The sequence below is a fragment of the Nymphaea colorata genome, chromosome 1, assembly GCF_008831285.2.
Source record: "Nymphaea colorata isolate Beijing-Zhang1983 chromosome 1, ASM883128v2, whole genome shotgun sequence".
Taxonomy (NCBI): Eukaryota; Viridiplantae; Streptophyta; class Magnoliopsida; order Nymphaeales; family Nymphaeaceae; genus Nymphaea; species Nymphaea colorata.
This window is the reverse complement of record NC_045138.2, coordinates 15,934,569-15,947,166: the sequence shown is the minus strand read 5'-3', so window position 1 is coordinate 15,947,166 and position 12,598 is coordinate 15,934,569. Positions and strand designations below refer to the sequence as shown.

The 12,598-nt window shown below is 39.7% G+C and overlaps 2 protein-coding genes across 3 annotated transcripts; one reads left to right on the top strand and one right to left on the bottom strand.

Annotated features, from left to right (window-relative positions):
• Positions 1-4,300: 4,300 nt before the first annotated feature.
• On the top strand, positions 4,301-7,449 carry LOC116246353 (UPF0481 protein At3g47200-like). 2 transcript variants are annotated; one of them, XM_031618200.2, is made up of 2 exons: positions 4,301-6,875; positions 6,986-7,449. In XM_031618200.2, exon 1 carries the CDS (start codon positions 5,044-5,046, stop codon positions 6,544-6,546), a length of 1,503 nt encoding a protein of 500 aa, XP_031474060.1. In that variant the 5' UTR covers positions 4,301-5,043; the 3' UTR covers positions 6,547-6,875; positions 6,986-7,449. The 2 variants fall into 2 exon arrangements, with proteins under 2 accessions (XP_031474060.1, XP_031474059.1); XM_031618199.2 differs by having other exon boundaries at positions 6,974-7,449.
• A 976-nt stretch (positions 7,450-8,425) lies between these two features.
• Positions 8,426-12,598, bottom strand: LOC116246146 (ubiquitin-fold modifier 1). The gene is made up of 4 exons (XM_031617866.2): positions 12,295-12,598; positions 12,056-12,153; positions 8,817-8,849; positions 8,426-8,658 (listed from the first exon to the last, which is right to left on the bottom strand). The coding sequence occupies exons 1-4, from the start codon at positions 12,360-12,362 to the stop codon at positions 8,585-8,587; spliced, it is 273 nt and encodes a 90-aa protein (XP_031473726.1). The 5' UTR covers positions 12,363-12,598; the 3' UTR covers positions 8,426-8,584.

Genomic DNA, 12,598 nt, shown 5'->3' with positions numbered 1-12,598 from the left:
GCTTTAGAAGATCTTCAGTTTAAACAAATTGAGGATCTTGGAACGTGGATCTTAAATCAATATTACTTGTTAAAAAAAACATGGATTTAAGGGGAGTTCCGGCCTTAAATCCATGGATTTAAGATCATCGCCGATCTCAGATCCATAGTAAAACAAACACACATTTAAGGTGGCATCTTGGTTGGCTAATTGCTTTTTGAGTGACATTAGTGTTGTGAACATGGTGACTGAAGTTGAGTTGGATCAAGTCTGCTTTTGATAATCACTTTCTTACTAAGCTTGAATCGGTAGATTTTTTAAAATTTAGGCATATTTTCTTGGAAATTATATTTGAGCATGCATGTTAATTTCTTAGATCCATCGACCAGATATGGAAGAAAAATCCACAGGTCTTATGCTCGTTGGATCTGCATTCAGTTTTAAAAAAGGGTTCGAATCCCGGCTTATTTGGACCCACTTACAGAAGAAGATCTAATCAAGTCGAATCCAAATCACAAATGCCATCCAAACAACAAAAATGTGGTCACGAGTTTGAAGCGCATGGATGTAAAAGCATCAGATACATCTGATTGCCTATTTAATTTTGGATCGGTTTAGATGGATCCAGTAAAAAAAAATCGGATCCAGCTGTTACTAAGTGTATTCCAAATAATTGAATCCGGATATGAGTCTGCTGCCCGACTGCAATCCAATAAAGATACGATGCAATCATACCTTTAATTTATTGTTGGATCTTAGCAGATCTGAATTTGGTTCAAAACAATAGGATTTGAATCCAAGTATAAATTTGAATCCAGTTACACAGTATCTGCCGTCGAAACCTGGATTCTAACCTGAATTTTGCTGTGCTTTCAATTCAAACACATAACTCAAAAAACATGTACTCCAAAAACACAATGCTGTGAGAAAACTTAGTCGACAATTTTTCGTGTTCTAATAACATGTACCATCAAACACCCTCTAAAAACCTGGACGTCGGATGACATATATTGCTATTCAACAAACTCTAGGCGATGAAGAATTCTCCATTCAAATATTGCTATTCGTTTCCATGTGTTCTTGGAGCTTGTTAATGTCATGGAGGAGTGTGATTCTGTTCAAACCATGGAACACTAAGAGCACCTCTTTGGCATTCCTTGAATGCGAGGAAGGAGAAAGCGTGCCTTGTTTAGAGAAAATAATGTCACGTATAAAAAATGTACCTCTATAATAAATATGGTTCAGACTAAACCAGATATATGAGCTAAGTTACTAAGACATTTCTCTTGATTCTATTGATCATATGCCATATATTTTGCAATAGGTAGTATACATATACTTCTCCTTGTCTTTAAGAACAGCATTTGATGAATCCATCTCAAAGATCGAAAAGATTCACAAAACATTTGAACAAGTGTTCCATTGACCTATTTCGAAAGGATCGAAAAGATTCACACAACATTTGAACCAATGTTCCGTGAACCTACTCCAATGTTTGATATAAATTCATAGAACACTCACCTGATGCTCCTAATGATTTTACAAACCTGGTAGGGCTTGAGAGAAACACAGCTCAGGCACGCGCAGAAGGCGGTTTTGCGCGGCTGCAATAGTCAATTGACAAGATACACACAAGATCTCACATTGGCTTGTTTCGTATTGTTGAAGATCCTCATAAAGCTTCCAACTTCTTCTATTTCAATGCTTTTTAGATTCCCATTTCAAATCTGGCAACACTTTCCTTCACCAAAATTCTCTAATTTTACTACTTTCAAGTCATATCACTTGTTCAGCTAAATCTAAATCGTCAGTATCAAACCTTCTATGCTGACGATAATGACTTGATCAAAAATTTATATTTGTGCCAGGAAGGCCAGCGAAGAAGAAAGTATACAAAAACAAGGAAGAGAGACAACTGCATCAAGGCAGGATCAGAATCTATGATATCAATGGAGCTGCAGAAGGGAAAAAATGATAAGAGTTCATTTCCTTGGAATTGGTAGGCTCCTTAACCTCTTAGTAGGCACCCAACACAAGATGCCCACCTCTTCTCAACCCCATAAAAATTGCTTTAAACAACCAAAGTGATCTAGGCCGGGTGGGTCTAGCAGTTATGGGCTTGAGTTTTATTTATTGTTTTTTTTTTTTTATTTGGATCCTAATCAAGGATCCACTTTTGGTCTATATAAAGATGTTTAGGCTTCATTTCTAGGTTGTCTTGAGTTAATGAAAACTCTAATTGTTATTTGTGGTTCTTTCCCTTTTCTGTTATGTTTGCGTCTCTTTCAATTCTCCCTAGTTTAGTTCAGGGCAGGGTAGAGCTAAGGTAGGGCCCACATGGGCCTTGGCCCCACCTCAGTTTTTTTTTTTTTAAATTTACATGTAAATTTTAAAAAATTTCACGTGTTCTATATACAAATTTTGAAAAATGATATTTCTGCCTTAATCGAAATTTAAAAACTTTAATTCAGCCCCTCTTATGAAAAATTCTGGCTCTGCCCATGAGTTCAGGTGTTGTTGATCAGCCATCCCCTCTCCTACATCAGGTACTTGCTTTGAATCACATTGGCCCAGGATGAGTTGCTCGCTTTTGCCGCCTTCGTGAGTTCAATCATGAAATGCTACTAATGTTTCTCAGATTTTATTCCTCCTTGTCATAGAGGTGCTCCCATTTTATAAGCTGCAAATGTTTGGCATCCATGTATTCATCCCGTCACCCTTGAGAGGCATAACATAGCTGGTCAGGTTCACAGACTTGCAAACTGTAGGTTGTTAGTTCGATTTCAACTCTCACAAGTGTTATTCCATTGGGCTTATAGGGTGAGACACAATATCGAATCGAAGGTGCATTGTCTCCATGCTCATACCGGATATCCGATCCAAATCGGATACACTGACATCCTTACTTTCAAATCAATTTATCACCGATTCAATTCAAATCCGCCAATGGCGGGCCAAGCTTCATATTAGCGTTAGAACATAAAGAACAAAACAGAGGTTCCTTCAAGTTTCTTATTTCCCCAGACTTGAGAAACGGTCAAAATTGGCAGGAATGTGTAGCGTAGCAGAGCGCCGCTCATTCAACCGAAAGCAACGGCGAGATGGATGACAACAATAAGACACTTAATCAATGGAGTGCACGCTTGGCATTTCGCATCTTCTCTTTCTAATATTGCTGCTGAAAGGTTGGTGCTGCAAATTCATGAAGTTTTCCAATTGAATGTGAAGATTTGTCAAAGCAAAAGCAAGTTCGTGTTTGAATATTTTATTATGTTTAGCGGCTTTCATCTAAAAGTCAAGTCAAATGGACGTTGTATCACTAAAAAGTTAGGTGCATTTTTTTTCTAAGAAAAATTAATGAAGATGACATGAAGTGGGAGAGATGGAGAAACGTGGAATATACCAATGTTGCAAATCGGGCCGATTCGAACAATTTGGATTAGTAAAGAACATTAAAAAGTTAATTTTATGAAAAATATTAATAATTAATTAAATACAAGAAAACCCTTTAAAAATATCTTTGAAAACTGACAAAAACCCTTATACTGGCCCCTAATCGAATTGTTTGGCTGCTAATACGCCTGATTCGGTCCAAAAAAGGTCTGCAATCATAAGAACAAAAATGGCATGCCTTTTCTTTCTTATTTGATTTCTGAAATACATATTTATAGAGATTGACATCATTTTTAAAGATAAAATCGATGATGTTATCTGTTTGTATGATTTAAGTAGAAAAAGATTTATTGATTTATATCATGTATACAAATAAATAGTAAAAATCAAACGAATTAAAAAAAATAAAGGAAGGGGAGAGGAGGGTGAAGCAGATCGAATATTGAAGTTCCTCCGCTTATCCATTCATTGGATCTATACATTTTTTTTTATATGCCCAAAACCTCATCACTATCTCCAATGGGTTGGGTTGGCACAACAGGTGAAGTGGGGTTGATAGACAGCCAATTTTCATTTTGAATATGGAAATATCAATTTCCTGTACTGCAAAAGACAAATACTGAAACGTGTAAGTTGATGCATAATAGGAGTGTCTTATGGGATGAGAGGTCGTTCTTCTCTTTGGGTGGTAGGATGAAATACTCATGTTTATCAAACTAAAACTTCATTATTATGAAATAAATTTACAATAAATTCACATCAATCTTGAGATTTAGCAAACAAGGTTTTGCTGATTTTTTCTCATTTAGTGGTTCTATTAATACCCATCTTCATAAGGTTTCGTTTTTAATTACATCATTTGCTCGCCACCGAGGCAATATCCATCACAGATTTTGTAGAAGAACAGAGACGGAAACACCTAGTCGTGCCAGTTTGTTGCAGATTAAAGAAGGAGAAAAAATCTATGGGACGATTCCCTGAAATTGAGATTCTCTCTTCCTCCATGCCTCCATTAATGGTAAGCAGTTCTTACGGCGAAGGGGGTTGCTTAAGATTAGGATCTACGACCTAAAGGAGGCGAAGGGTCGAATGCTTAATGGCGTCTCCTGGCTTGCAGATTAAAAAAAATGTGAGAACACGGCGGTTGGTTCCTTTATATAATTTTGTTTGAATTCAACGAAGAAAGCATTCAATATCAGCAAGAAGAAGAGCTGGTGTATCTTAAATTTTTAACAGGCACGATTCAAAATACCGTGTAACAAGGGGATCGATCGTCTTGGTTCTAAAATATCTACACATGATTAGCCATGTTTGTGAAGCGATTAATTCTAGAAGGTAGCTAAGGTGGAGCCATTTTTATATTGGTTTTCCAGAATCCATTGCCACCAATATCTGATTAGGAGTTGCAGGTAAAGGTCTGCTGACGAAGACTGCACTTCTACAGCCAACCGCAGATCCAAATCAATGCCACCATCAGACGGTCAGAAAGGCAGGAAAAGAATAGTTGCAATAATAGAGGAATTGGCTTTCAATTGATTTCATTTTCTTAGGACCAAGACAGTCTTAACAGGAAAGAAGAGAAAAGACCCAGAGAAGGAAGCGGCCTGCTCTGCGGTTGGTTGGTGCGTGTCTAAGGCGAGGAAAAAGAAGGAAAGGGAAGGAAGGAAGAAGATGGTGGCAGTTTTCAACAAAGAACTTCTCAGTTGGTATCTGATAACGTTGAAGCTCCGGGAGACGGTTCAACAGAATGTCGCCAATGGACTCGAGGAGGAACCGGTGGACGAGGAGCAACCAGAGACTGTGATTTCGGAACCAGATCCAGAGTGGGTGATCACCATCAGGGAGAAGTTGCAGCAGTCTCTCGAGGAGGACAGCTCTGCTTCATGGGGAAAGCTCTGTATTTACAGAATACCCAAGTGCCTCCGCGACAGCGACGACAACAAGACCTACGTCCCTCAGATCGTGTCTCTTGGCCCTTACCACCATGACAGGAAGAAGACCTTCCGGGATATGGAGCATCACAAGTGGCGGGCCCTCCGGCGCATACTTGAGCGCACCAAGCAAGACGTCCGGCAATACTTCCACGCCATGAAGGACTTGGAAAAGAGGGCTAGAGAGTGCTATGAAGGAATCATCAGCCTCGGAAGCGATGAGTTTTGCGAAATGATGATGCTTGATGGCTGTTTCATCCTGGAGCTTTTCCGCGGTGCAGTCGAGGGATTCACAAACTTGGGCTACTCCCGATTCGATCCTGTATTCGCCATGAGAGGCAGCATGTATTCCATACAGAGAGACATGATCATGATGGAAAACCAGCTACCCTTGTTTGTCCTTGAAAGGCTCTATGCCCTGCAAGAAGGTGATTCGAACAAAGGATCCATGGTAGCTAAGCTTGTACTCCAATTCTTTGATCCCCTTATGCCCAATGATGAGCCCCTAGTCTGCAATAGATTCCAAGCAGCAGACGTCTTTGATCCTCTAACAGAAGGAGGACTCCATTGCCTGGACGTCTTCCGCAGGAGCCTTCTCAGAAGCGGCCCCTCCGAGCCTGTTAAGGTGCCGAAGGTCTGGCGCCGGCGGCGATCTCGAACGGTCCACGCTGCAGACAAGCGACGGCAGCAGCTGGTGCATTGCATCACTGAGCTAAGAGAGGCAGGGATCAAGATCAGAAAGAGGAGGACAGACAGGTTCTGGGATATCAGGTTCGAAAATGGATTTCTGCGGATGCCAAGGCTGCTGATCCATGATGGGACAAAGTCACTCTTCCTCAACCTGATTGCATTTGAGCAGTGCCATCTTGATTGCAGCAACGACATCACTTCCTATGTCGTCTTCCTGGATAACCTCATCAACTCATCCGATGACGTGAGCTACCTCCATTACAGGGGAATTATGGAGCACTGGTTGGGGAGCGACGACGAAGTTGCAGATTTGTTTAATAAGCTGTGTGAGGAAGTCGTGTTTGATATCAACGAGAGCTATCTTTCTACACTGTCTGAACAGATGAATGACTACTATAACCACAGATGGAATACATGGAGAGCTACCCTGAAGCACAACTACTTCAGCAATCCTTGGGCAATCCTTTCCCTCCTGGCTGCAGTTGTCCTGCTTCTTCTCACTTTTGCACAGACTTTCTACACAGTATACGCTTATTATAAACCTCCAAACTAGAGGAATTCGTTATCATCATTGGTGTTCTTTCAGTTTTTCGCCGTGATGCCTCGTGCTACAAAACATTGAAGGTTTGTTTGTTAATCTCTTTGGGATGCACAGTTTGATGGGAGTGCAGATAATGGTTGTCACAAATTTGACAGAAAAGAAAATAAAATTTATTCGTGTGATGATTTCGTGAAAGAATTGGTATTCTTTTCATCCTCATAAGAGTGTTCGTTCAATGATCAAGTTAGTCCTGTTCCTCACTCTTGGGCCGATTTTTTCACTGGGTGACTTAGAATGTGGCTCTACATTTTGATCCATGCGATGGAAGAACAGAGAAAAAGGTAGAATAGTAGGCTGCGTTTCCATTCTTCTGCGCCAAAGAAAGTGGCGCAGCATGTTGACTTTGTCCGAGTTAAATGATCGATTGCATTTTTGTTAGAATTTCTTGCAGTTTGACGTGAACAATGGGAAGATGGCATCCGTGAATGGTGTTAATTTGAAGACCGTGAGTCAAATCTCTGCACTGCTGTGAAGCGCCTCTGAGCTTCCCATGTTATTGCTCTGAGAAAGCATAGAAGTTGGAGCTCACCTGCAGTTTACCTTTCAAGAAGCAGCCAATAAGCGGTCTGGTTCTTTGGAAGCTTCCTCATTTGAAAAAAAAAACAAGAACCGGAAAGAACAGTGACAGTTAGCCGTTTTAAATATTTATACATTCTTTGTACAGTGGTTAGATCTTTTTGGGAGAATTGTCTTATTTTTAATGCAATTTGCTTGTGCTAGCATAGGAAAAAAAATAAGAAGTTGGTGTGGTTTTGCTGTTTTCCGTGCACCTGATAAAGTAACATGTTCCTTCCATTTGGAAGTGGTATGGTTAGACTTACAGACATGCAGACATCAGATTTCTGGTTTTAGGCGTTCTGACAAGCTTAGTAAAAGTTTCGATCTCATTCAACTACTGAGAAAGGGTAAAACAGACGTTATAATAAGTTAAAATTTTATTCTTTCCAAAAGATTCACGAAGCTAAATGCCAACTGAGATTAGACACTACCAAAATGAAAGACCGAGTTTTATGAAATACGTCGAGATACAATAGAGAGCAAAAGGATCGAATCTGGTAAATGAGGATTCTTCCATGTTTTCACTGTAGATGATTCAGTTCTGAGTTAAACAAAACCCAGTAAACATTCTCTCCACAGTGCTTACGAGGGCAAACAAAATCTTCTACAAGTTCATTGATAAACTAGAGTAGGCAGACTCCTAACAGATACCACTACCTGAGAAGGATAAAAGGATTGATCAAATAGGGGCACGTCATCTAATAATCTTTAGCTAAAAGGGTTCACGCAATTATGGCCAAGTCCTTTTCCCACGTCCGGGCCGGCATGAGATCGACATCAAGAGGTGTCAAAGCAATAATTTCCAACAGGGGCCCCAATACAGGCAAACCCAAACTCTCTCTTTCTCTCTCCGCCGATGTGTTGTCTACACATGAGACGTGGATGACTCTTCATGGCCATGAACAGCGAATCCAAAGGGAATTCAAGGATAGAGTATCTGTACATCAAGTCAGTGGGACACCAAGAGACTAATTACTTCGAAGTATTCAAGCACACCATTGAGTAACTCGAACTTCATCACCCAAGCTTTAATAGAGACGTGCTATCAAAGACAGCTTCAACAATAACTGTTAACCAAGAAAAAGGAAAGCGAGAATGGCTTTGTTGTATCCTTTATGCACTAAATTCCACATGAAGGATAATGCATCTACCAAAATCCAACACCACAAATTTTCGTGGGAACAGAAAAATTCACCGGCCAAATATCATGCAACAAGCTCTTAACGTTAAGAGTTAAGTGCTTAACAAAGCAAGGGCATGCGATAGAATAGAGTTATTTCAAGTTCCTTGCTATGTTATTTTTCAACTATAAAAATATTTAAGGTATGCATCTATAAGGCCACAACTCGGCAGATAAAATTTTGATTCATGAGAACATAATTGCAAAATGTCATATTTCATTTCCAGGAGCAGCATATCTAGAAAATAATGATCATATATCTGTGCCTCCGACTCTGTCTCGAGGAATAAGGCGCAACTCAGATCCATGTTTCAGGAAGACATTGCCTGAAAAAGGAAAATAAAAGGTTAAAAACGAGCCAACCTTGCCACCCAGGAGTAGTACGCCGTAGTGGCAGCAATGAGTAACAGTATTAGTAGTAGCACCAGTAGCAGCTGTAGAAAGATAAAATCTATCAAAAGGACAACAATTTAGAACAAGATACCTGCACTTTGCTGCGGGTTGATCCCTACACCATCTGTTCCAGCACGAAGAAAAATGTTTTAATTAGTAAAAAAGATAAAAAAAAAACTGAGAAAAAAGAGGAATACCTGTGAGTCAACCTAGGATACCAAAGAAAAGCCCAAAGAAAACGTACCAACATATCCACAATATTCACATAATCAAAATATTCCAGTGTCATTGAAATGAAGAACCACATATCTATTACTCAATGACCGAATTGCTTGTAGCTCTTACCGAAGGTTAGTATCCAACAACTCTTTCACAATGAAAAGCCTACTCTTCTCCTTTAAGGTCTTAGTCTAAGTCTCCAACAACTCTTTCACAATGAAAAGCCTACTCTTCTCCTTTAAGGTCTTAGTCTAAGTCTTCATATTAATTGCCCATCTTTACTGAATATACAAAAATCAAAATGGCCTCAGTAGTCACTAGGCAGTCCTGCAAGAACTGGTGCCACAGATCCTTCTGGTCCTGACCCGTGGCAAACCATTTCTTAAGCTTCGCTGTAGCTTCATTTTGCACCATTAAAACTACTTCAAGGTGCAGTAAATGCTGCCATAAACATTCCAGGTTGCACCATTAAAACTACTTCAAGGTGCAGTAAATGCTGCTATAAACTTTCCAGGTTGCACCATTAAAACTACTTGAAGGTGCGGTAAATGCTGCTATAAACTTTCTAGCAACTGGAGAAGCAACGGAAACAAAGAATATTGCTTCATAAGAAAGCAACGTCAGGTTGCAATACCAGTAAAGAAAACTGATCATGCGAATGAACTTATGAAACAAGTAACTGGAAAATAGCTTTCTAACTTTTCTTGGCAGCACATCAATAATGCAAACCGATGAGCATCTGTAGAAAATCTAACAGAAAAGATGCCAGCCATTTCTAGCACCCATCTTGTAAGAACTGCCACATATAGCATTAAACCGGTCATAAATTCAGGTTACCTTTTGATATTTATATCTGTTATAGTGCTTTGGGCACACTTTGAAGATACAGTGGGTTTGTATGGTACGGAAATTGGAGTTCCTATCTGACAAAAAATTTTTCTAGGACTCCAAATATTATACAGAGACAGATTGATTGATACTTCAATTCTCTTTCCAGTTTTTTCAGAATCATTAGATAACAAAGTCTTTCGGTGAAGAGATGCATGGTTTCATAACATGTTAAATTGTAAACTCTCTTCATGGCTATGTTTTAGAGTTTAGACTTTTAGGAGTTAGGGTACTTCTTCTACCTTTGATGCAGCCAATGCAGAAGGTGTAACCCTTGGTGACCATCTATTACCACAAGGAAAGTCTACTCATTTTTAAGCCTTACAGCAAAGGAGGCACAAGGTCTTCAACTGCAAACCTCCTTAATACTTGGAGGTATTAAGCAACTCATCGTCATAGGTCTAACAAGGCCCCGTGGGCAAGCATTGAAAGTGGCTGCTATCATGAAGGAACATTTTATAGAAGCTTCATATAAGAAGAATTATTTGCAACATGAAACAAACATAATATTGAAAAGAAGAAACATGCTAGGCATTCAATGACATCTGAGGAGTAAGGGCAATCATTCCATTCCACTTTTGGGTTTTGTCTGAGTCTTCGAGAAAAGCTTCGAAAGCTCCTCCATTCAAGTTCACCATTCTCCCTTGGGTTTGCTTTTGGTGCTTAACCTGCTTGATTCAGACTACATAGGTTGAAGATGTGCATAGGTCTACAATGCATGTAGGATAAACTTTTCCCACCCGTTTGCAGCTACTTCTTGAAAAGCATAAGGTACGGACAGCTCTTGGCAATCTGGCATACTCTACATATGATTTTAGCAGTTCACAAAATGTGTCAAATGATGTGTAACACTACTTTTCAATTTCCAGACATTTACCCTCTCATTTTAAAGAAATCTCAAAATGTTAACTATAAACAGGGAAGTGTGCCTAGCTTTGTGTGTGTCAGGTTGAAAACCTCGGATCAAGTCCCAACCCCACCATTTTATTGCCTGTCCCATGGTGTTGTTCCCATAAATTTTGAGTGGTGTGTGTGTGTCTATATATATATATATATATATATATATATATATATATAAGAAAATATGTTATGAACGAGAAAGCAAGTTAGTCAGGAATGATGGACCTTTCTGTACCAATAAGAGAAAGAGAAAATAAATGCAAGTAAAAAAAAGGTTCTTTCGAACTGGTATACTTAAGGAAGACTATGCCACCTAAGAGAAAAGGAAGCTGGCAAGCTCTAAGAAATTTCCAATACGTGAATATGACCAAGTTCATATTGGTCATCAACATGGACTGCTGAAGTTACGAGGATACCACCATTTCATAAAGTTTATATAGGAATTAGGCAGTGAAATATAGTCGCCATCCAACAACAACAACAGAAATATATTTATAATTCTGCTTCCCTTTTTTTCCGAGCCATGTCCCAAACCATCTTACATAAGCGTTGGAAACGGGATTGTGTTTACCTATCTTCTTTTGCCATCAGATAGCCATGGTGGGTCATTTTCCATGTCTCTGTTACCATAAACTTTTAGAATATCCCAACAATTTCATGCCTATTAATCATGAAATGAGCTTCTCAACTAAATGATTGTAGCTGGAATAAAAGGATTCTTGCCCAATTAACTTTTGTTTACAGTCAAATAGGTACCAGCCAGATTTCTCCGCAAGGCAAAGGCACCTTCAGCTTCCCTTTTTTTCTCATTTTCCATGAGATATAACTTCAACTTCCCTTTTTTTCTCATTTTCCATGAGATAGATAACTTCAGTTTTTAGTGTTATGCACCTGGTGGAGGACACGAGCAAACTGTTGCCTGACTTCCTTCAAAGATCTCTCATTAGCTTAACCAATGAGACTGAGAGGACAGAAGAATATAGTTGCGAATAAGAGAACAGGAAGTTATGTTCAATGCGAACTATTGTCGTCTTCATTGCAATTCTGTTTTTTTATGTGTCTTACGCCCTATCAATTCTATCAGGTTAGACAATTAGACATCGATTATTTTTCTTGTCCTCAACCGTACAAGCTACCAAAAAGTAGTTGCCTAGAGATTGAGTTGAGAGACCGAATATAGGAAACGCGAAGGGCTCGGCTTGGATCGAGAAATTCAGGGGAGTTCGAGCTTTTCTACCTAAGGTTTCATGGAAATCGAAATTTTCAGTCAAAGCAGAAGAATAAATATACAACTAGGTAAAGGACGGGGGGAGATTGTGGTACCATTTGTTATGATCGCGCTGGTCTGAGGGGGCACCTTGAATTCCTCTGCCGCAAACTTCAGCACCGCCGTGAATGGGGCTTCCTCTGGAACGCTGAATCTGGAAAAGAAAATGGGGAGCGCAAAACAGAAAATCATAATCCCCAAACAAGTAGAAGGAAGAAAAAGATTGGAATTCAATTTTCACAGATTACCCAAATCAATAAGCGAGAGAGAGAGAGAGAGGGACAGAGAGAGATACACTTTGAAGGGGAGTTTTGGATCAGAGGTGAGAGTAACTTTGAAGGAAACTTTCCCTCCTCCGGCCATGACCGTCGGACTCTTTCGATGTTTTGCTGCGGGAGAAGTGGGGAGGAAAGGGTTCGCTTATGGAGACCACGGAACCCAACTTTTTGTGTATCTGTCTCTTGCTGATTCCGAGAGGCCCAGCCGGCCTTATGGCCTCAAAGCTTCCTTTTCAAAAACAAGGGTCAAGAAGAAGAAAAAGCAGATCCGGGTCCCCAGTTTTTGCTCTTCTGCTGGTTGCCGGAGAAGGAAAAGAAAAG